This window comes from Nomascus leucogenys, chromosome 2 (genome assembly GCF_006542625.1).
Source record: "Nomascus leucogenys isolate Asia chromosome 2, Asia_NLE_v1, whole genome shotgun sequence".
Classification (NCBI taxonomy): Eukaryota; Metazoa; Chordata; class Mammalia; order Primates; family Hylobatidae; genus Nomascus; species Nomascus leucogenys.
Window position 1 is genome coordinate 17,228,169 of NC_044382.1, and position 25,646 is coordinate 17,253,814.

The window sequence follows — 25,646 nt, forward strand, 5'->3', positions numbered from 1 at the left end:
ACTGAAGCCATCCATTTTAACAAATTGATGGAATGAACCAATTAAGATAGGCATAGTCTCAATCAGAGTGGGTATAGAACATATTCAGATAAAATAAAGCTCTGCTTTTTTTTTCGTTTTCTTTGTTTTTGAGCTTTAATTTATGGCATTTTCTCAAGCCACAACAGTTAGATTTGTAAAGATAGGATCCTCTTTAGTATACCAATGGGTGAAAATCACAAGGAAGCATATTTATTGCAATTGTAACCATCCAAAAGTGCCATACTAACCTTGCCAGGTAGAGATTTTTGTTACTGGAAGTATCCAAGCAGAATTTGGGTTACCATCTGTCAGGGATTTGGGAGAAATACTTTTTTCATTAAAGAGGAAAGTTGGAAAAAGAAAATGAAATCATGATAATCCCACCACTTTTAACATTTTACTGTATTTTCTAGTCAAAACCATAAATATATTTATTTTATGCTGTATTTTAAACTAGCAATGATTTCTCTCTTTCTGTTACGATGTGTTTGTTCTTACCCCATACCACATTAAAATTTTTCCAAAGTTTTAACAGTAGGCCTTTCCGAACCAGAATGCTGAATCCAGGATTACAACATGCACCTGAGAGTTATTCATGTTAAGTCTGTTTTAATTTGTCTCTTTTTTATAACACTGTTTCAGTAAAGAGGTCAGGCCAGGAGTCTTATGGAATATTTTATCTACTGTTTAGTCTTTTGTCCTCCCCTACCACCCCCCTGCCCCTGGCTTCATCTTAATTTTTAAATAACGAATCCTTTTCTTTATTCATTCAGAATTATTTTTTGAGAGGCAATCACGTGTTAAGTTCTCTGTTCATCCCTGGGAATATGCAGAAGCAAACATAGAGGAGTCTTGTCTTGGTATAGCTTGCAGGCTAAGAAGAAATAAGAACAAATGGAGGAAGCTGCATAACACAGAGACATCAATTATCAATTATAAAAGGTTGGGAATGGTGTTTGATGCAATATGTTATCATGTCTGAAGGTGTGTTTTGAAGAATTCTAATTCCCCACTAGTTCCTACTCATTACACAGTCAAATGAGTTTGAGAAATGCTGGGTTACACAAGATTAAGAAATTTCTTTGCTGTAGGACTTATTGGTAGCCATTAAATTAATGTGCAGAGCAAATTTCTAAGAAAAATACAAAATGCATGTAAGGTTCTCCTGACATACTTTATCATGACACACATTTTTGAAAAACATCTTAGTGGAACTATCATTGTGTGGAGCACATTTTATCTAGGCTGATGATATGTAAAATCCTAGCACAGACAGGTAGGAAATATTCTGTGAAAGTCTAATGACTCTGAAATCAAATAGAACAGTTGCTGCCTAGTTTTCACAACTTTTTATAAGTAACAATTCAATATGGAACAAAATACCAAACTTAAAATAAGTTTGGTAATATTTTATTAGCCTTGTCAAACTTCTGCATTATATATAGCAGACTTCATCTATGGGCTTGTACACCATAGGGGGCATCTTTGGATAACTATGACATGCAGATTTATAAAGTATTTATTTTTAAAATAAATTCCATAGTTATGCCCATGCCTTTGAGGTATCACCTTTTTAGACTAGAAGTTGTGGATTTAACACTACATTGGGGAGAGTTACAGTGCTCTAACTTGATTTGAATGGGCACCATAGAGAAGGGAGCTACAGTATTAAAAGACATTCAAGATGCTCCTTTTCTGCCACAAGGCAGTCTCTGAGACAATATTGAGAAAGAAGAATTAAAGTGAGAAGAAATGATGTTGGACTTTGAAAATTGTCACAGGTAACCACTTTGCCACAATGTTATCTGAATTCTTTCAATCAAGAATCACCCCTACTACATGAAACCAAAAAGAACAGAAACAATAGCTGGATAGACTTAGCAGACTCCTTTTGTAGGTCTCCTTTGTAGAAGGCACATAGGTTCATCTTCTAAATCGCTGAAACCAAGAAACACATGCACACCTGGTGAGGGATGTTTGCAACCCACATCCCTGGAGAGTACTTTAATGTTGAATGGAAAAGTTTGAAGGCAGCAAAGCTTACTATTCATGGTATAGCTGAGAATGGGGAAAGAGTTTGAGACTGGGGAATCCCATGCACTGGGGTCTGTCCTCAGCCAGCCTTGAAGTGGCTGTGTGGTCTCAGGCAAAATGACAAGTTTCAGGGTTTCAATTTTATCTTCTTTAAATTTAGAGGATTGGGCTTTCAGTGGAATAAAGGCCTCCAATTTCTAAGTATTGGATTCCTTGTGATGATTGAGGGATTTATGACCATTGACTTCTTTCTGGATCATTTAATCTAGAGCCTGGGAAAAATGAATTTTTCCTTTAGCTAAGTCATTCTAGTTCCAGACTATGAATTTTCCATTTTTATTAAGCCCTGAAAGCACATTAACCACTCTGCCTTCAAAGCTTGTGGGTCAAGATGTATATGAACTTTTTATAAGAGTATTACCATACTTTTATTATTAATTTTTCTTGAATGGATTAGAGCTAACCATGGTTAATACCATATTTTTGATGGAATGAACTGTATACTATTAGCATCCTTCTGCTCTGGATGAGGCTAGATACTGTTACTCTTTGCAGAAAAATTATTCACAAAATAGGGTTATTCTAAGTGATATTTATGCCATGTACGGACGTAGGTAACATATTTTTAAGCTGTCATTTACAGCTTCACTTTGGGGAAGTCAGAAATTTATTTTGGTGTAAGGAACAACTTCATTTCCTATACGGTCCTGGTACCTCTGTCTATGGCAATTTCTTTTCAGCAGTAAGTATGAGTAATAATTAGAGGGAACCCTATTGAAGAGAAAGTACTGAAAATGATAATAGTGATCACATATTGATTTCCTGTGTGTGCCAGGCCTTTATATATTTTACTTCTCATAGCTACAAAGATTCTGCCAGTTGGCTTATTCACCTGTGTGGCCACATCTAATATGGATTCCATTCATCTGGTTACCTTTAATCAATGTTTTCAGGGAAAACTGGATTTAGTATATAAAATGCTGTGCTTGAAAACTGGGCCCATGTATCACATTTGACAAGGCACTTGATGCGTACCAGATAACCACATATTTGGTTAAATGCATTTGTTGTTTAAATAGATGTAGATTTATGTCATTAATATTTATATAGTGTTCATATGAGTTTTTCGTCTGTGGTATACCTGTTAATGAAAGTATAAATTTACTGTTGATTTAAAATCCCAAATCTATGACTGATTTATCTTATCTTCATTGATAATGGGAATGTTTTCCCATAATTTTCCTTAAGATATGCTAAAATAAGAAGCATTGCCACATTCACCCTCAAATTAAACTTTTATACATTTCTTAATGGATAAAAGTAGCTCTTTTTAAATTTTATGAAGTGCACTAATGGCCCCAACTTGGCCAGGTTTACCATTTTAGTGATAAATGATTTGCTTCAACACTAATTCCTGGTAAACATGTTTTAAATGAACTGACTCAAATCATCTTAAGAATTAGGTGAGGTACAAAATATAAAGTAGTAAAGGAATGCTAATAGGTTTTCTTAATGGCTGTTATTTGTTTCCTGTGTTTGTTTAAATAATTACCACCAATGCCAAACACTTTCTTTGTATCAGACACAGAAGTGCTGTACCAGGCACATCTGCTCTTTAATTCTTATAATAATCTTATGTTGTAAACATTATCTCCAGTTTGCAGAGGAGACTGCAGGACTCCCCTTGTTGGCAGCCACACAAAAGTAGTCAAGGAATACCTATTATGACCTGTGAGTTTAATAGATAAATATCTCATTAATATATTTATGTATTTGTGTGTAAAACATCATCTCTCTATTATTATTATTATCTACATATATATTACCAGCTTCAGTGACTTAATTTCAGTGACTTAACATAATAAAAGTTTGTTTCTCACCCATTGAACAAACCAGTGATACTACTCTTATTTTACCAAACAGCTTTCCCCTATGTTGTTAGGAACTCATCCATTTCCCTTTTGGGGGCTGTGTCATTCTTCAGGGTCATGGAGAGGAAGACAGAGGACTACCATTCTACTGACTGGCATTTGATGGCCTCAAAACGGTAACAGCAAGGTAGTGGTGGTGGCAGTGGGGAAAGCTGAGGAAAAACTGTAGTGGTCTCACAGAATACAGGGATTATGAAGTCTGTGTGTGTATGGGTGTATGTACACATGCATACATATACTCATGTAGTATAAGATACTAAATTTGCAATACAGAGAGCACTGCATTGAAAAATGTACTTTATAAAGAAGTTTCAGCTGGGCGTGGGGACTCACACCTGTAATCCCAGTACTTTGGGAGGCTGAGGCAGGTGGATCACAAGGTCAGAAATTGGAGACCAGCCTGACCAACATGGTGAAGCCCCGTCTCTACTAAAAATCCCAAAATTAGCTAGTTGTGATGGCATGCGCCTGTACTCCCAGCTACTCAGGAGGCTGAGGCAGAAGAGTTGCTTGAACTCGGGAGGTGGAAGTTGCTGTGAGCTGAGATTGTGCCACTGCACTCACTTCAGCCTGGGTGACAGAGTGAGACTCCGTCTCAAACAAACAAAAAAAAAAGTTTCAATGTATTCATGGTTACTCTGCTATTTTGAGCCACTTTAAATTTTCTTTATTATAATTTTTTATGGTCTTCAAATTTTTGGTGATTTTATGATAATGAAAATTGATAGCCATCATTTTAGAAACTACTGAAATTCATGTCTATATATCATGCAGGCAGGACTAGAGTGAGCTGATTAGGTTGCACAATGTAAGAAGTACTGTGTAAATGCTAACTCTGCACTTGCAGAAGGTAAGCTATGTGGTGGTTGAGAGGTCATACTCACCAAAGGAGGGTATGCCACTTCAACCCTGACAATCCTGGCCTGTTTGTGCATTCAGTGTATATAAAGAATATCTGATGTAGACAAAGTGAGTGATAAAACTTTGTGCCCAAAGACACTTTGGTCTCAATTTTTTTAAAAACATTGTCTTTGCATCTAAAAGTAGTCATATGCATTTATGTTTCACCTTGGTCCATCAGGTATTCTCTTGGAAGCATGAGAATTCTCTTGACTAAGCGTATTTTTTGTTGTTGTATCAGCCTGGGTCTGCAAATTGGTCTTCTCAGCTTCTACAAGCTTGTCAAAAGCATGAAAGCAGGGATATGTACTTATTTTAAAATGTCCTTTCTTTTTACTACTGTCAGATCTCTTCAGAGCCTGCTGCTTCAGAGAGAATGAGCCTAGCCCATGCTGAGCAAAATGAAAATAAGCCCCTAAAATATTGAAAAGGATCTACATAGCCCTTTTTGTCTCACTCTGCCAGTTTCCTCACACTTTTTCACTGCTTAGAATTGAAGGAAAAAATAAAATAGTCAGTTAAGATGGGATGGACTCCGCTCATCACAAGCATGCATAAATAAGGCAGATTTATCTGAAGGGCACATAGTATGATGTAGTATGCATTGTACTCAGCCATGAAAGATATTCATGGAAATCTATGTGGGATATCAGTTTGTCTTCCCAATCCTCTCCCAATGTCTCTTTCAAGGTTATTCTTTTCTAACCAGCAAACTAACAACCTTTGAAGAAAACTCCATAAAGGTCAGAAAACACAAGAAGCATATTGTAAATAATTTTGTTTTGATGTGCTTAATAATAATATGTACTTCTGGCCAATGTGTTGTAGGCAGAAAATTAATTATTAAAACCTGATGGCACAGATTTAAAAGATTACTTTCAAGACTATCATCAGATTTACCATATCTGGTGAAAGTAGCAATTTATGTCAGTGAGTTTATTTGGTTTGAAAATAGAATGGTAATATGTATGCAACCTTTGTAATTCAAGGTGAGGTTTAAAAATAACTTAATGGTGTTATGTCAGAGACTCATAAATGCAATTTCCCTTACATGTCTTCCCTTCATAGAGAATATATGTATGCCAAGTTAATTTTTTTCTGATCACTTTGAACAAACCAATCTCTGCACTCTGTAGCAACAGAGACTTTGTGATTAATATGGTTTATTTGCTCCCTGTAATTGTTCAAAAGGAGAGGGGAAGAATAGCTCCAGTTATTCTTATGTTTTTTAAAAAATAGGAAAGTTTGCTAAATAACTATGTAGAAATCCAAATTTACAAAGCAAGTGAAGGTTTCTTTGAAAAAATGATTTTGTGTTTACCATACACAAAGCTGTAATTAACAAACGTCCCTAATATACTTTTTAAAAGTGAACAGTTTCCAGTGGTGTTATTACATACACATAGTTGTGCCACCAATCTTGAGAACTCTTTTTCTTTTGCAAAACTGAAACCCTATACCCTTTAAACAACAACTCTCAATTTCTCTCAGTTCCCAGCTCCTGAAAACCACTATGCTACTTTATGTCTCTATGAACTTCACTACTCTAGATACATCATACAAGTGGAATCATATCGTGTTTGGCATTCTGTGACTGGCTTATTTCACTTAGCATAATGTTGTCAAGGTTCATTCACGTTGTAGCATGTGTCAGAATATCTATCTTTTTAAGGCTGAAAAACATGCCGTTGTATGTTTCCACCCCGTTTTGTTTATCCTGTCATCCACTGATGGATATTTGAGTTGCTTCCACCTCTTGACCTTTGTGATTAATACTGCTATGAACATGGGTATACAACTATCTCTTTGAGATCCTACTTTCAATTATTTTGGATATATATAGCCAGAACTTGGCTTGCTGGATCATATAGCAATTTTATTTTTATGTTTTTAGGAACAGCCACACTGTTTTCCAAAGCAGCTGCACCATTTTACATTCCTACCAACAGTATAAGGGTTCCAGTTTCTCCACATCTTCATCAACACTTACTCTCCTTTTTTTTTTTTGCTTTTTGTTTGTTTATAGTAGTTACAATAATATATATGAAGTGATAGATATCTCATTGTAGTTTTGATTTGCATTTTTATAATGATTAGTGATTTTCAGGATATATACATATGCTTGTTGTTCATTTATATATTTTCTTTTGGAGAAATGTATTAAAATCCTTGGCCAATTTTTTAATCAGGTTGTTTTTTCGTTTGTTATGAGTTGTAGGAGTTTTTAAAAATATATCCTGTATGTTAACACCTTGTCAGATATATGATTTGCAAGTATTTTCTCCTATTCCTTAAGTTGCCCTTTAGCTCTGCTGATTGTTTCATTTGGTGTGCATGCCTTTAAATTTGATGTAATCCCATTGTCTATTGTTGCTAAAGCTATTGGTTATATCCAAGAAATTACTGCAAAATCCAATGTCATGAAACTTTTCTGTGTACTTTCTTCTAGGCGTTTTTTAACTTTAGGTCTTACATTTAGGCCTTTAATCCATTTTGGGTTAATTTTTGTATATAGTATAAAATAAGAACCCAACTTCATTCTTTTGCCTAGAGTTATCCAGTTATCCCTATACCATTTCTTGAAGACACTGTCTCATCTTTATTTGGTAGTCTTGGCACCCTTGCTTAAGAGCATTTATTTGCACATTTGAGGGTTTATTTCTGGACTTTCTATTCTATTCCATTGGCCATATATTTGTGTTTATGCCCCTAGCACACTGTTTTGATTACTATAGCTTAGTAATAAGTTTTGAAGTCAGGAGGGGTGAGACTTCCAACTTTGTTCTTTTTCAAGATTATTTTGTTTATTTGGGGCATATTGGGGTTTTCTATAAATTTTAGGTTACAGTTTTCTATTTTGAAAATAAATACCATAGTGCTATTCAGATTTTGATAAGGATTGCATTAAAACTATAGTTTACTGTGGGTAGTATGGACATCTTAACAATATTAAGCCTTCCAAACCTTGAAGGTGGTATTTATTTTCATTCATTTGTGTCTTTAATTTCTTTATCATCATATTACAGTTTGCAGAGTACAAATCTTTTGTTACCTTGGTTAAGTTTATTTCTAAGTATTTTATTCTTTTTAATACTATTGTAAATGAAGTTGTTTTCTTAATTTCTTTTTTTATATTTCTCCTTGTTAGTGTATAGAAATGCAACTGATTTTTGAATGTTGATTTTCTGTTCTGCAACTTGGCCAAATTCATTTAATAATTCTAACAGTTTTTTGTGGAATATTTAGGATTTTCTACATATCAGATTATGTTATCTGCAAGCAGAGATTATTTTACTTTTTCCTTTCCAATTAGGATGTCTTTTCATTCCTGTTTGCTCTGGCTAGACTTTCTAGGGCTGTGCTAAATAGAAGTGGTGAAAGTGGACATCTTTGTCTTGTTCTGATCTCAGAAGAAAAACTTTCAGTCTTCCACTATGGAGTATGATATTAGCTACGGACATTTTGTATATGGTCTTTATTATGTTGAAGTAGTTTCCTTTTTAATTTGTTGAGGATTTTCATAATGAAAGATGCTAAATTTTGTAAATGCTTTTTCTGTATTAGTTGAAATGGTCATATGATTTTTTAATTTTGTTAATGTGGTGTATTACATTGATTAATTATCATATGTTGAACCATCTTTGCATTCCAGGAATAAATTCTACTTGTTATGATGTATATTCCTTCTCATGTGCTATTGAGCTCAGTTTGCTAGTATTTAGTTGAGGATTTTTGCATCAATATTCAATATTGGTCTCTAGTTTTCTTTACCCATAGTGTCTTTGACTTTGAGATTAGTGTAATGCTGGCCACATAAAATGAGTTTGGAAGTGTTCCCTATTTTTTTTGGATGAGATTGGAGAGGATTGATTCTAATTATTTTATAAATGTTTGGCAGAATTCACTAGTGAAGTCATCTTGTCTTGGGTTTCAACTGTAAGGTAAGGAATAATAATAATAAAGTGAGGAATAACATTAGGCCACACTGTCTTCCCACATATAGACTTAGACTTTCACATATCGACTTAGACTTTCACATATCATATGTAATTGTGTGTCTTGGGGCAAAGTTCACATGTCATGTCTAATTGTGTATCTTGGGACATGTTACGGAGGTAGTAGTAATTCTGTTTCACAGAAGCAAAACATGAAACTTAGAGATATTAAGCTATTTCTCTCTAAAACCATCATGTATTAATTGGTGGAGGTAGTCCTCAAGCATCCCTCCAACTTGCCAATTAACTATTCTTTTCATTGCACCCTCTCCCTCTCTCCAGCTGGTGTGTTGACATTTTGCCTTCTCTGAATGCATATGAGAAGTCAACATGAGTTTCAGTGATCACATTTAGTCTAGAACAACCAGCTCCCAGAGACATTATAATTAGATGCACCCCTAGGAGATTGCTTTTATAGTATTGGCCTAGGGATATAAAATTAACTGCTGATCAAAAAGGATTTTGGAGTATGTAATTGACTATACCATGAAGTTATGAGCAGATTTAGAAACAATTTATTTTGAATGTAGTTAGAGAAAAAGACAAATGTGGTAAAGACTCTGGTATTATATCTGACATAATGTAATTTCCTTTTAGTTATGAGTTTCCCTGAAAATGGATGATGTCCCAACAATCACCAAATGCTTCTAAGAGAGAGCAAAAAAGCAAAAGGGGAATAGCAGAATATATTGACACCTATTCTTCTGAAAATGTGTTTCTTCTAGAATGATAATAATAAAAAATAAATTGCCATGTTACCTCTTGTATATATACAACGTTGTGTTTCTGAAAACAACAATGATTCTGAAGCATTAGAAAAGCTAAATTATGACATTTTCTTAAATTAAAATGTAACAAAGAAAATTCTCTAGTTCATAAAATTAGGCCCCGCACTGTATGGAGGCATAGGAAAAATGGGAAACATAGGAAAGGGAGAAAACCCATTTAGGATTTTGTAGTGAGTCAATTTCTGAGGGAAACTGAGCAAAACATCCTGACTAAATGAATGTCATCACAAAATTGAGTTCATCTGCAAGATAACAGGGAGGAATGAAAGGACTGCTGATGATCTTTGGAAAGTTTGCCTCTCAAAAACTATAGACCAATCTTTAGATCTTCCCCAAGCTCTGACAAGGAAAAGCCAGTACGCCAAAAATACATTATAAGGTGCTTAGAGTTGGTCTCTTCCCAATCCATCCCTGCTCTAGGGCCTTGGCACTGGCTGTTTCCTGGGCGTGGAACTTTCTTCATAGCTTTGCATGGCTGGGCTTTTCTACACATTCACCTCTCTGGTCAAACATCCACCTCCTCAGAGGTTACCTCTTTATCTACCCTTTCTGTTTTCTGATATTTGTTTCCTTGTTTATACTTTTTCTCTTCTGCCAGACTGATGTTTGGTGAAAGCAGGAGTTCTGGTTGTCTTAGACCAAGATCCATTCAGCCCTTAGCACATTTTCTAGTCTGTAATGGAGACAGCAAATTTTACTTGACTCTACATCTTAAAAATTCAGGAAATACTGGGGTGCCACTTAGCACCTTTAACATGGCTGGAGATGTTGGGTCTAACAGTGGCTGATGATATTCAATAGGATTTTTCTATTAATGATAAAAATGTATTCATACAATCTGGGTAAGAGCAGCAGGAGAGAGGCAGAGGATGCTTTTTTTTTTTTTCTAAAAATCCACCAAATCAAGCAGCAAAATTCAATTTGATTTCTAAGTGAGATCAAACCCTTATTCTAATGTTCTTTTTCCTTTAATCAAAATTACTCCCACTTGGTGTCTTACACATGAAACAAATGAAATTGTCAATTTATATTCCTATGCTCTTGGTAGGAAGTTTGTTATTGTATTTTTTTTCCTCCTCAAGGTAAGTACAATGTTGTTGTCTTTAATGCTTTATATTCATGGAACCTGCCACCATACTTATATGTTTTCCTCATCTTGGATCATGGCCTACTGCCTAACTTCAGCATTTTGTAATAAGTTAGTTATATAAATGGCTATCATTGTATTATTTAGAAAAATCTGCTAAGTTTCTCTATGGGATGGTTGCATTCAAAGGGATACAATCTACAAAGCTTTGCTATCATTGCTTTATCATATCAAGGCAAAATGTTTAGTAAAGAATTTGGAAAATCCTCTAAGCATTAGGGCATAATCTGAATTTCCCTCTTATTCTGAACACAAATTACAGAGCCATCTAAAAAACTCAATATAAAAATAATAAGCTTTTCATTTTTCAAAATTAGGCTTGATAACTTGATAAATTAGGCTGAGTGTTGCTAATTATTTAGAATCTGGAATTCTTAATCATAGTCAAATAAACAACTTTACCCTTATATTCTCTACTATGTCCATGTTGAACCACATGAAATTGGTAAAAGTCACACATTATTTAACTGAAAAAAATGTTAATTTTTAATAGTTCAACCCAAGTGTTAAGTAATAATTGTCACCATTCTGCTGAAAAGAGTCTTCCTGATGGTATGAATTTAAGCTGAGCAAGTTTTAGTTTGTTGGACATATCTCTCCAGTTGAATTATTTCTGAAGGAGCACATTGTTACAGGTAGCACTGTACATCCCTCTAATTACTTTAGGGCCCTCAGTGCTAAAGTATACCCTCTGCCAAAACTAGGGATGTTTTAATAATTTAACACAAAGTTAGTTTATGTAATTACCTTTTGGGTAAAATTGTGTGTGTTTAGGAGCATGTGTATGTCTGCACAACTTCAGTGTTCAAATCACAGAGCATTCTCAGGGACTGACATTCATCTCCCCACCCCCACCCGAGAAATAATTTATTTTATGTATGTCCCAGTAGTTCTAGTATATGACTGTGTATGTGTGTGTGCACGTGTGTGTGTGCGCGTGTGTGTGCACGTGTGTGTGTGCACATGTGTGTGTGTGTGCGTGTGTGTGTGTTTTGGAGGGAAGGTGGAGGGTAATAGAAGCAATGTTGGTGAAGGATGGGTCAGAATCAAAACTGGCAGTAAGATGGGTGTTCCAGAGGCAGCTTGGTATAGTACTAAGAACATAGGCTAATGGTCAGAAAATCCCATAACCAAACCAGGTCTTAGGAAATTATTGACTGAGTGATATTGGAATTATCACTTGCCTTTATGTGTCTCAGATGTGTCACTTGGAAAATGGAAATAATGAGATTAATAATAATAACAAATGTTAATAATAATAACAAACATTTGTAGATTTAATCTGAGCCAAGCATTCTACTAATCACTTTCTTTGGGTGAATTTATTTACTCATAGGAACTATGATTTCCCTTGTTCTATGAAACATGGTGTCTCAGGAAGGTTAAGTAGCATGCCAAAGGTCTCACAGCAGCTAGTTAAGTGGTTAATCTAATATATAAGTTATAGTGCTATTGTGATGATTAATGAAATAATGCATGCAAAAAGCAAGAACCTAGGGACAATGTTAAGTATTAACATTGGGTACAGACTAATTAGAAGATAAAATACTCTAAAGCAATTTGAGATAAATTTATAGGGCAATAAAAAGCACAAATTGATAGTGAATAAATCATATATACAAAGAACACTTTTAATGTTGATTATCTCAAGGTGAACTGAGTCCTCTGCTAGGAATTTTACATATTAAGATAAGGGTCAGAGCTAGCCAGTTATAGGGCTGGATTATTTTAGCAATCCTTAGAACCAGTCCCATTATCACCAAGAAGGTAGGTCTATGATAAGATGCAAAATGAACTAAGCAACATAGTGGAAAAACTGATTGCCTGGACCATGTGCATTTTTGTTTCACATACAAGAAAATAATTAGTCACTTCTGAACTTGGATTTCCCTTATGGGTGATCTTAGGTGCAGCTTCCATGTCCTGAATGTGTCTCTAGCAATTAGTCAGGGCTGCTACCATGTGCTTCTTCCAAAATGCTGCAATTGAACATCTGGCGTGATGGCTTCTATTAAGGGGGAGCTGAGTTTTACTCTATTACATTCTAGTTTAGGAGGTTGAGAATGAGGAAATATTACCATGACCTATAATTGGATCTGCAATTTGTTGGCTCAGTTATGGAAGATAGAGCATTTTAAAGAACTAGGAGTGTGGAAACAGCTTTGTGGGAATACTTGCATTGCTCTCTGAGTTTCGTTTGCTTTTGATAGATAAACTATGACCTTCAGAAATCCTTATTCCCAGCTCTGGGACCTTGGTTAGTAGAATTGGAGCAGCTACGAACTACTGAGAGATCACCAGTAGCTCTGAGGGTGTTTGAAACAGGTAAGAAAGAGAAAAGGTGAAACCTAGCTCTCAAATGCCAGTGGGTGGAAAGAACAAATTCCCTGGGGGATTCAGGAATAATGATTACTAAAGAGGATTTTAGAATCAACGTTTAAAACCCATGCAGGAAGCATGAACAAACTTTAGTGTATCCATGAACATTCGAATACTCATGAAGGGTCACCTATGTTAAAGATAAGACGCCCGGATCACTTAACAAAGAAATGATGACATGGTTTCTGACTTCAAGAGCATAGTGCAGTAGTATCCCTTTATCTCGGGTTTCTATTTCCATAGTTTCAGTTACCAGTGGTCAACCACCACTGTCCAAAAATATTAAATGGAAAATTATAGAAATAAATAATTCATAAATTTTAAATTGAGTACCGTTCAGAGTAGTCTGATGAAATCTCTTGCCATCCCGCTGTGTCCCCCCTAGAAAGTGAATCATCCCTTTGTCCAGAAGCTCCGTGCTATCTGTGTCATCTGCCTGTTCATCACTCAGTAGCATTCTTGGTTAGCAGATCAGTTGTCACAGTATCACATTGCTTGTGTTCAAGTGACCCTTATTTTACTTAATGATAGCCCTAAAGCTCAAGAGTAAATCTTCTGGCATATTGTTATAGTTGTTCTATTTTATTATTGTTGTTGTTAATCCCTTACTGTGCCAGATTTATAATTTAAACTTATCATGGGTATGTTTACATAGGAAAAATCATAGTATACATAGAGTTCTGCACTATCTGTGGCTTCAGACATCCTCTGGGGGTCTGGATAGGTGTCCCCCATGGATAAGGTGGGGGATATTGTGTAGTTTAGCTGGGGATATTATTCCCCTCATCTAAATAACCGTTCAGTTCAGTAGTGTTTGGCTTACCACAGAACATGCATTAGAGGGCTCAGAGGATGAATGCTGATGTGTAGGGGAAGCGGAAGAATCCTCATGGACGTTTGAAAGATAGATATGGTTTGGATAGACAGAAAAGAAGGGCAGCAATTCTCCATGATTAAAAAAAGACATAAAAGGAAAGAAAAGATGTATCAAGAGAGATAGGAAGTTTAATTCAAGCAAAAGATCAGGAAAGTGATTGGTTGAAGGTAAGTGTGGTGTCAGAGATGCATAGGATGTCTGAGACTCTTAAACAGGGATCATCCTTTCTATCTCAGATTGTTCACTTTGGATGAGAAAGCAGAGATGAAGGAAGGTGAAGTGAGTAGAACAGATTGTGAAGAGCTTTGTAAGGAGCTTGTACTTCATGGCCACAGGGTTTCTTTGAAAGCTTTTGCAGAAGAATCCTTTGACTTGAACTTCCACTGCAGTACAGAGGGTGCTATTAGACTTAAGTGAACGGCTCCGTGTGTATGTGTATGTGTGAATAATGTTTACGTCTCCTCTGAGTATTAGACAAGAAGCAGATATGAAGTCTTTACCTTAAAAATGAAATAACATTTCCTGAAGGTGAGGTGAAGAAGACTGAAGTTAATGCCAGAAGATTCTGAGGTTGCCTTTGTTGTTGTTGTTGTTGTTGTTGTTGTTGTTTTTGGTGTTTAAGAGGAAACATAGTAGTGATTTCCCTGATCAGTGATGGCTTCAGTGTTTGCTTCCCTGGAAAAGGAAAAATGGTGGAACAATTAGTGCCCTTACTTTTTGTGTGATTCTAAATGAACTCCTTTTCAATATAAAAGACATTTATGCTTTGTTAATAACAAGCCTAAAGGTAGAGACTTCTCATTTATTTGTGACTATGAGTAAATTTTCTTTCTCTTCATACCAACCTCTGAAATATGCGTGAAGACATATTTGTAATATTAGATACTAGTTTTATAATTTAACTCAACAAGTAATTATTTGTTTAGTTTTGTTATAGAAATGATACACCTAACAAAACACAGATGAACAAAAATAATTGAAAATCACTTGACATATCATCACACAGATATACTATTAATATTAGAAATATTTTTAGACACATTTTCTCAATCTATATGTATGTTTCCCAAATTGGGTCATATTGTGCATATTGTTTTGTAGTCTTCTCAAAAAGATAAGATCTAATAATATGTGTTAGTAATATAGTAATAACATCTATTCATGTCATAAATATTTTTATAATATTATACTTATGCCTGTATGTATTTTATTATATATTTGTACTATGTTTCATACACACAATTTTATATTGATGAACTGTTAGGTTTTTACTAATTTTTATTTTATTGCTAATATAACAATAAGTATTTTGGGGGTATTAAGGTCTATGTGGTGTCTTTCATTCACGCTTTCATATCTTTTAATAATTTGGGGGAGTTTTATTGCTACTGTGTTCTAAGCTCTGTTTTAGGCATGGGGTACATCAGTGAATAAGCTAAGAAAGCTTCTTATTTTCGTGGAACTTACCTTGTAGTTGGGTGACATGGAAATACATGAGGAGACAAATAAATGAATATTATTAACTGAAAAAATATGGCAAGTACTGTGAACATTATAAAAATGAGGGATTGCTAGGACTGAGAGGAAGGGAAATCCCCTCCAAGGAGGTTTGAGCTTTGAGTCGAGCTCTGAGTCCCAGGAAGGAACCAACCATGCTTGGGGACATAGCCTGTTAGTTAGGTTTTCAGTCAGTTGTTAAGATGAAGTTTGAAAAGTCTGAAGGAACTTGAAGTATTTGCCAAACAGAGAAAAGGCCAATGTAGATGGGCTTAGTGAGTGGAGTTGAGGGAAAGGAAGAGGGAATAGGTGGTGAGATCAAGGAGGCAGGCAGAATCCAGGTTATACAGGCCTCAAAGGCCATCATAATAAGCTTGGATATTATTCTAAGTGCAATAAAATGCTTTTAGACCATCTTAAGCAAGGAAAAGACATGATTTGCTTTACATTTCTACTACGCTGTAGGAGCAAGGGTTAGCCTCAAGGAGATAATAACAATGGCATTATGGTAACTCGTAAATAATAGTGCCTTAAACTAGATTGTTTGTATTGGAGACAGATGTAATAGACTTGTGACAATATTTGGAAGTAAAGCTGTCAAAACTTGCTGCTTAATTATTTTCTATAAATATTCCAAAGCATGCAAATGAAAATATCAGAGCAAGGAATATGCACATTTTAGAAATCTCTGTACATATTCCCATGTATCCAACAGGAAATTTATACCACGTAAGAGGCAATTGTAGTTTCTACCATTTACCAGAAATATTGACTTTATACACATAACTAAGATGTAATCTTTACTCTCACAGCCTATGATGTTGAGAATGTACATACTATATAACTTAGGCCTCATTTTGGTATTATTCAGGTAATAATTTACATATCAGATGTATTTTCTCCCATGAAGTGGAAAAAAATAAGTTTTTAATTGTGAAAATAGTTTAGTATTCTAATCTTTGGAAATCAGTCCTGTTGTGTCATATTTTTGAAAAATGGAAATACCGACAAAAAAACTGAAATACTTTTCTAAAATGCCTAAAGTTAAAACGTTCTACCCAGAATGATAGTAAAAGCTACAAATATGCTATGCTGAACAATTGTGGAGTTTTATTCACATGAAACATATATTACATTTAAATTAAATAACGCTTGCTCTCATAGTTTCTAAATCACAGATTTTTACTACCTTAAAAACATTAGCCTTGTCTTATGAAAGACAGAAGGTCAGATTCTTAGCTCAAAACCTCAACTTCGATATAGCGTAAGTGAAGGAAAATAACAAATGATGGTATATTAGACACAGTTGTTCTTTCAACAAGCAGTAATTAAGATGAAGTTAAATATTTTGTCTTTTAAAATTACAAAAGCCTGATAGTAGAGAAAGTGATTTCTCTGAAATCATCTAATTTTGGAGACAAAGATGTTATCTAGAAGAACTCAACAAGCAAGTTTAATCACCAAAGCTCAAGATTTTAGTTCAGTAATGGTAATTTTCAAAACTTAGAAAGTGTAGTTCTAATGGACAAAGCAAATTAAACAAACCACACCTTATCACTGATGAAAATAAACTTTAAATTCTGATCATTAAAAAATAAGCTGTTAGTTGTCTTTATGTCTTTAAATGGCAGACCAAATACATGTGAAACCAACCCCTTACCCTGCTATCCTATTGTCAAATAGAGAAATGGTAGGGAAAAAGACATAATTATATTGACAGTTTCCCCATATACATAGCCATACTTTAAAAGAAAAGAGGAAAAACTCCATAGATAATAAATGCTGAAGTCTCTACAGAAAAAATGCATATTGGAAACCATATAAATGAAGATAAATGAAGGGGAAGGGGAGGGCCGAAGCTCATGGTTGAATAGTCATTCAGGTCCAGGTGGGGATAGAGGCCACTCACATGCAACCTGCAGGCTTGAGAAGGGGGAAGACACTGCACCACACATCCAGAATGAAGTTCTATAGCTCCAAGTGGCCAGAACAATGCCACTGGCCTGGAAAATGAGGGTAAATGGAAAGTGATTCTCAAGGAGATACTTCTCACTTTCTAATGATAAAACTCTTTCAATGGCTAATGTTGGTGTTTCCTTTTTTTTGGTTTGTCTTATTAGTACTTAAAAATTGTCATTGAATGAATATGTTGATTCAGGTTTAGATGAGTGAAGAGAAATTTAGAAAGCACGCAAAAATACCCCACAAAAATGCAGTGATTATAGATATCAGCGTAAATATGTTATTACTTTCCATAATCCTAAAATATCTACCAAAGATATTTGTTTATTACAAAGGATAATAGTGCTTCATAGTGCAGAAACCCAGCAGATGCCACCTTAACCAACTATTCAAGATTAAGATGGCCAGGAATTTTCCAGAATGTTATTTTGACATTATGTACACTTTATATGTACACTTTATATGATGGATACAATATTGCTTAGGTGATACACTGACCCAAACCATATAATCTCAATCTAATCATAAGCACACATCAACAAATCCAGACCGAAAGACATTCAACAACAACAAAAAGAACTGACTGCTACTCTTCAAAAGTGTTAACCTCATCAAAGACATGGAAACATTGAGGAACTGTCACAGGTTGAAGGTTAAGAAGCATAAGTATTAAGTGTAAGGTGGTTCTTGGGTTGGATCCTTGAACAGAAAAAGGGCAATATTGATATGAGAGATAGTCTAATAAGGTCTGTAGTTAATATTATTATATATGTCAATTTCCTGGTTTTATATTACTTTATGGCTTTGCAAAATGTTAGTCTTAGAGAAAGCTATGTAAAAACTATGCAGAAACTCTGTACTAGTTTTTGTTTCAAACTATAAAGTTAAAAGGAATGTAAAAGACAATAACATGATATATATGTATGTGTGTGTATATTCAAATATCCTATAACAAGAAGTAAATGTCCAAATAAAAAAATGTTCAACGAGGATGAATAGGCACTTTACAAAACAATAAACTTAAAAAAGTTAAGAAACACAAACACGGCCGGGCGCGGTGGCTCACGCCTGTAATCCCAGCACTTTGGGAGGCCGAGGTGGGCGGATCACGAGGTCAGGAGATCGAGACCATCCTGGCTAACACGGTGAAACCCCGTCTCTACTAAAAATACAAAAAATTAGCCGGACGCAGTGGTGGGCGCCTGTAGTCCCAGCTACTCGGGAGGCTGAGGCAGGAGAAAGGCGTGAACCGGGGAGGCGGAGCCTGCAGTGAGCAGAGATAGCGCCACTGCACTCCGGCCTGGGAGCGAGACTCCGTCTCAAAAAAAAAAAAAAGAAAAAAAAAAAAAAAAAAGAAACACAAACACATGTTTTACAGTATGTATTTTTTAGACACTGAGCCAGAGAGACAAGAAAGGTTTAAATCTTGGCAATAGAAAAACAAACTATAAAGACAATAAAAGCAAAAACAAAAAGTGTTTAGACATATAGAAGATTTTTAAGTGACAACATGAGTTTGAATATAAGGTCAGCAGAGGATTTTCTAGAATGGAATTATTTCATCCCTAGAAATGGCCTTTGAAACCACCTACTCTAAGTGCATTGTTGTACAATTTGGGAATTGAGAGCCTATAACCATTTAGGGTGGCCCTGTCAGCCTGTACTGGTGGAGCCCTATGTCCCTGTGTATTCATGAAGGAGACTTAATTTGTAGCATAACTCTACCTTTTTTTTTTCCCTCCAGATGTCAGACAGCTTTTGTTTCCCCCAGTTCCTATGTTAATTAGCTATAGTTGTTCTTGTGACTTGGAAACAGGCTCAGAGATTTGAAAGGATTCCCTCAAGGTCACATCAGAGGAACATAAATGTACTGGGATGTGGACCTAGGTGTGTCTGACCCCAGACACTATGCTTTTGTGAAAGCAATTGAAACATTTATTTTTTATTTGCATACAGAAAAATGCACTCCCTTTGGTATACAGTTCTGAGTTTTGACAAATCCCTAAAATCCTAACACCACCACTGCTATTAAGAAGCAGAACAGTTCTATTACCCAAAATCATTCTCTCATGCTTGCCCTTTGAGGTCAACTGCTCCCCCATATTGAATCCCAGGGGACCGTTCATCTGTTCTTCATCCCTATAGTTTCACCTTTTTCATGTCATACAAATGGAATGATACAATATGTATCCTTTTGAATCTGGCTTCTTTCACTTAGCTTTCTGTATTTGAAAACCATTAATGATATTGCTTATATCAATAAGTTGGTTCCTTTTTATTGCTGAGTAGTATTCTGTTTCAGGGATGCATTCCAATTTGTCTATCCCTATATCTACTGAAGAGCATTCAGATGGCTTCCACTTCTGGCAATTAAAATGAAACTGCTGTAAACAATTGCACAAAGGAGTGGGATTGCTAGTTTCTGTGTCAAATGTATGTTAACATTATAATAAATTGTCAAACTGCTTCCCACATGGCTGACAGTTTTGTATTTCCACTTGCAATGTATGAGATTTTGGGCGTACCTTCTCACCAGCACTCGGAATTGTCAGTTGTTTTTTGATGTTTTTATTTGCACTTTTTTAATGAGTGTGTGGTAGGATCTCATTGTGTTTTTAAATTTGTTTTCCATAATGACTAGTGATGTTGAGCATCATTTTATAAACTTATTTGCTATATTTGTATCTTTGGTTAAGTGTCTGTTCACATCTTTTGCTTATCTTTGTTGGATTGTTTGAATTTTGAGAATTATTATATGCTTATATTTATGGATATAAGTTGTTTGTCAGATACGTGATTTGCAAATATGTTCTTCCAGTGTGTAGTTTATATTTTCCCTCCATTAATAGTGTCATTCCTAAAGAAAAAAACTTTTAAATTCTGTTGAGGTCCAATTTATCATTTTTTTGTTTTATTGCTTATACTTTTAGGTTTGTGTCTAAGAAGTCTTTGCTGAAGCCAAAGTCAGAGAATTTCTTCTGTTTTTCTCTTAAGATTTTATAGTATTACACTTTACACTTAAGTCAATGACACATCTGGAATTAAATTTTATATACAATATGAAGTATGGGTCAAATTTTTTAATCTATGTATCCATTTATCTGCTTGTATATGGATGTTCCATTTGATCCAAACCATTTGTTATATAATAAGATTATGCGTTCTCCAGTCTACTGTCTTTGTACCTTTGTCAGAAATCAATTGAACATGTTGGTGCATGGGTTTATTTTTAGACTCTTCTGTTTTGGACCCTATGTTTCTATCAATTCTACCACACTGTGGTAGTATTAGTAAGTATTTAAATCAGTATAGTAAGTCCTGATATCAGATTGTGTGAGTCTTCCAACATTGTTTTTCTCTTTCAAAATTGTTTTGGCTATTCTCTTTCCTATATACATATTATATATGTGTGTGTCTGTGTGTGTGTGTGTGTGTGTGTGTGTGTAAATTTTTGGAATCACCTTGTCAACATCTACAAAAAAAATCCTGATAGGATTTGAAATGAAGTGAATAACATTTGAGATGAAATGAGATAGCATTTCATCTGTAGACCAATTTAGGGAGTATCAACATCTTAACAATATTCACTTTGTGAGTCCAGAAACATCTCTCTGTTTACTGAGGTCTTTATACTTTTGGCTGCAGGTGTGTGTGTGTGTGTGTGTGTGTGTGTGTGTGTGTGTGTACATGCATGCTACTTTAAGGAGTACAAGAGGAAGAAGAAAAATAATCAAGAAACTCACTCTTATAGTAGGATTTCTCACATTTTGATTATTTCCTCAGTCTTTCTACTTTGCATAGTCAACAGGTAGTTGCGGTTTTATTTCTTCCAGAATTTTTAGTTGTAATTCGTGGAAGAAATAACCTGCAATGGGTTTACTTTATCTTGTTTGGTATTGCAAATCAATTGGCTTTAGTTTTAATTACGTAAATCCTTCTCGGGTGGTGATGACGTGGATCAAGGAGCACCCAGAAGTGGTTTATTTGGGGTTTCTCAGTTTGAATAAACCAACTCTGAGACAAGTTCCCAAAGATGGAGTTGTCAAATGTGAAGGATAGCCTTGCAATATTAAAGTGCAAAGGATTTATCTCAGGTGGATAGGAGCCTAGTGGAAAGGGTAGAAGACAGGACCATGCTTTCTTTTTATGTGCACTAACATTGAGTTAGAATCAGGAGCTTCTTCCTTTCTTGACAGTGTCATGATGTGTATTTGAAAATAAATGAAATCAAAATTGATGTGACAGTTTGCAGAATCACCACGGCCTGTCTGGGAGCATTTTTTAGCAGGCACTGCCTTGCTGACAAATAACAGAAATTAGCATGTAATGCAGGGTCTCACAATCTTAACATTTATTTAGTCCAAAAGATAAGATAATTTCCTGTGTCCAAACACATCTCAGCTGATTGATAAACTTCAGCACCTTCCAAACAGTATTATTTCTCCTAACTCTCAAGAGGGCTTATGAAAGAAGTGTAAGTAGCTTTCTCTTCTTGTAGAGATAATAGTCAAATTTTCCATTTCAAGAATTGGAAATCACTAAATGCGTTCTTTCCAGCACAATATTAATTGCATGTTTTATTTTTTATGTCCTGTTTTTAGGTTATTTGTAACATAGGCACACACAAAAATATATATCTGATCGTTTTTCTGTTTTCTAGTTATATAATTCATGAATCTTCATCTTGCTTTTATTATAAATTAACATGCTCCTCTAGAGATCCTCAAACTAATTCTTCACTAAAGCAGAGTGCTGCAGAACAGTCCAGAATGCTAACCAGAGTAATCCACTAAAGCGAATTTCACCGACAACTATTTGATACACATTTAGGATATTAATATGTCTTTTGTTAGGATAGAAATTTGATTGTAAAATTAGAAGGTCCTACGCTGATTTCTGAGTGAGGTCAAAATGTGTGTGTTTTCTAAGCCACAGAAAATATTTAAATATTTTTTATGAGTTACGTTGTTCCTATGAAAACTGTTCAGTGTTAGAGCAGATAATATGAGTCATATTTTAAAATGATATAACCAAATTAAGATGTATAAATCTCAACAAAGGTTAGAAAAATGCAAGATTTTACCGAAATTTAAGTACGTGTCTTATACACAAAATTATGCAGATTTGTGCAGAAATCTACTAGGCATCGCTTACTGGACATATATTCTTTCATCCATTTGTTATTTGAGCCCTGGGCACTGCTCTAGCCTCTCAGGTTGCAGAGATAATTAATACATGATTCTAGTTTTTAAAAAACCCTCAAGTAGGGCATTGTGAACTGGTTTTAAAATAGAATTGTAATTATGCCTTTCAAATGAATATTTGGACCTTCACTTAGTCATTCAGATGAGGGTGAGAGAGCAATTACATTGTACCCATAGGCTTCTAATGGCTAAAATATGTCACTTATAAATGCTTCATTCATAGTATATAGCTTTTTGTAGTTTACAAATTGCATTTGAGTTGTACATTTAATTTTCATAATAACCTTCTGATTAGATCAGGCATGTATTAAAAGCCCCATTTATATTTAATGGAACTGAAACTAAAAGAAGTTATGTATATTTACGTCCTAGAAACAGAATTGAGAAATGGTAGAATTGGGACCCCAAGAGCACTGCTCACATTACAGGAGCCAGCCCACTGTTTCTAAAAGTTACAGCCCAGCCTACTTGTCCATAAGGCTGGGATTAAAATTCTCATGATAAACTGACTGAATTAATATTGTTTAGATAGCTGAGAAGCTTACATTAGCCTCAGTGTACATGTCACCTTTTCTGGAAAACCCACCTTGATTAGACTAGACTGATTAGGATTCTCATTTACAAACTCTTACAATTACTACTATAATAAGTTAGCCACTTTTAAACAATCTATTTTAAATATGCATACCCTTCTAAAATTTCATGGGGCTAATTTTCTTGACTGCTGTGTTTCTACTCTCTCTATGTATCACTGGCTCAAACGAGCAGGTCTTACTGATTCTTCAAACATGTCTAGCCTGTCTATTTATCTTAGGACCTCTACAGATTCCCCTCTGCTCAGCATGTTCTTTTCCCAAGAGCCACTGGTTTGGGCTTCTTCTCTGCTCTCTGCACAATGCCAACTCCCAAGACAAGCTTTTCATCACCATTCCAGTTAGATATTTCGCACCTTGATTTATGTGCTTCATAAATTGTAGCATTATTTTACATGATTCTGTTGATTTATCTATGCTTTGTTTTTAAATTTCCTCAGAGCAGGCATGTAATCTGTCTTGTTTACCACTTTCATCTCAGCACCTCAATGGTTCCTGTCAAATACTGGATACAAATTATATATTTAATGAATGAATGAATGGAAGAATGAATTGATGAATTCTTAGATTTGGATGTGCTAGTTAATTTTTTTAGGACACATAGAAACAAATACATAACTATTTTTAAAATTGTGTTTATATCACACCTAAAAGAGTCCTCCATACTCCACTTTGGGAAGCACAAATTAATCATTAGGTAATTATTCCTTAATATCTTTCTTCCTCCGAAATATTTCATAAATTTCATGTAAATATATTCTCTTCACTTCTGTATTCATAGTGCCCACCACTGTGCCTGGCCCATGCCAGGTACTGAGTGAGAATGGGTTTGATAAATTAGTATTTGCCTGTATATGTGAATAGTATATGTTTGTACTTTGTGGTCATATATACGTATATATATATATACACACACACACATATATACATATATAAATTTGTTTTCTTGGCCGGATGTGGTGGCTCATGCCTGTATTCCAGCACTTTGGGAGGCTGGGGTGGCCAGATCACCTGAGGTCAAGAGTTCGAGACCAGCCTGTCCAACACGGTGAAACCCTGTCTCTACTAAAAATACAAAAAAATAGCTGGGTGTGATGGCAGATGCCTGTAATCTCAGCTACTTGGGAGGCTGAGGCAGGAGAATTGCTTGAACTTGGGAGAGGGAGGCTGCACTGAGCTGAGATTGTGCCAGTGCACTCCAGCCTGGGTGACAGAGTGAGACCCTATCTCAAAAATAAAAAGTAAATTAAAAATAAATTTATTTTCTTATTAATACTGAGATGTTTGCTTATCCCCCAGATCTGTCTAGGTGTAAACTAACCATGTTTTTTTTTTCTCACATTCACAGGATTATACCTTGACAATGTACTTTCAACAAGCCTGGAGAGATAAGAGGCTATCCTATAATGTAATACCTTTAAACTTGACTCTGGACAACAGAGTGGCAGACCAGCTCTGGGTGCCTGATACCTATTTCCTGAACGATAAGAAGTCATTTGTGCACGGAGTGACTGTTAAGAACCGCATGATCCGCCTGCATCCTGATGGCACCGTCCTTTATGGACTCAGGTCTGTTGTCCCCAATTCAAAATATAACTTTTCCTGAGCAAAATAGCTGTACTTTTCATTGGATGGAAATATTGTGCTATTTTCCTTATCTTTCTGCAATTCTACTAAGAAACAGTTAAGCCTCCTATCCACTAGACATTCGAGAACTTAAGGTAGCATGCTTACAAAGGGACTTAACCTCAGCTAAGACTACGTTTTTCTGAATTATCTTCCAATTTCAGCTGCTGGTCTTAAAGCTGCTTTTTTAAGGAGTAGGGATAAACAATATCAAAATAGCTGAGACACAGGGTTTCTTTAAAATGCAAAAACATTATGAATGCCAAATAATTGTTTGAATATGGGAGATGCTGTGTTTTATAAATTGCTTCTGAGCTGCCTGAACGGGATCATGGCCCTCTGATGATGAGAAAGCTTATTGTGACCTCTTACCTTCCAAGGATCAATCAGACTTGCAAATAAATAAAGTAGTCATCTCATGTTTATTAATAGGAAATTTATACTCAAATATACCTCTATGTCAGGAAATAATTATGATGCTGTGATATCTGGGTGAGGATAATTTATGGAAAAGACAGTTTTTCTTTTAAAGTTTATTCTGTGCTGAAAGCATGGTTTCATATTAAAAGATGTTTTTCTAGAAAAAAAGAGGAAAAATATATCTTTCTCTGAAAACACTATAATATAAAGGATTTCTCTTCATTAGAGTGGAAGAAATTCTAAATTCAGATTTTTGCTTGCCTAATTTATTC

The 25,646-nt window shown here is 35.1% G+C and overlaps 1 protein-coding gene across 3 annotated transcripts in view; it reads left to right on the top strand.

Moving 5' to 3' along the window:
- Nucleotides 1–25,646, top strand: part of GABRB2 (gamma-aminobutyric acid type A receptor beta2 subunit) — a 257,751-nt gene that overhangs the window by 64,289 nt on the left and 167,816 nt on the right. For all 3 annotated transcript variants that reach the window (XM_003268612.4, XM_030825581.1, XM_030825577.1), the window contains exon 5: nt 24,677–24,897. In XM_003268612.4, coding sequence (XP_003268660.1) covers nt 24,677–24,897 — 221 coding nt within the window. The remainder of the gene's footprint in view (nt 1–24,676; nt 24,898–25,646) is intronic.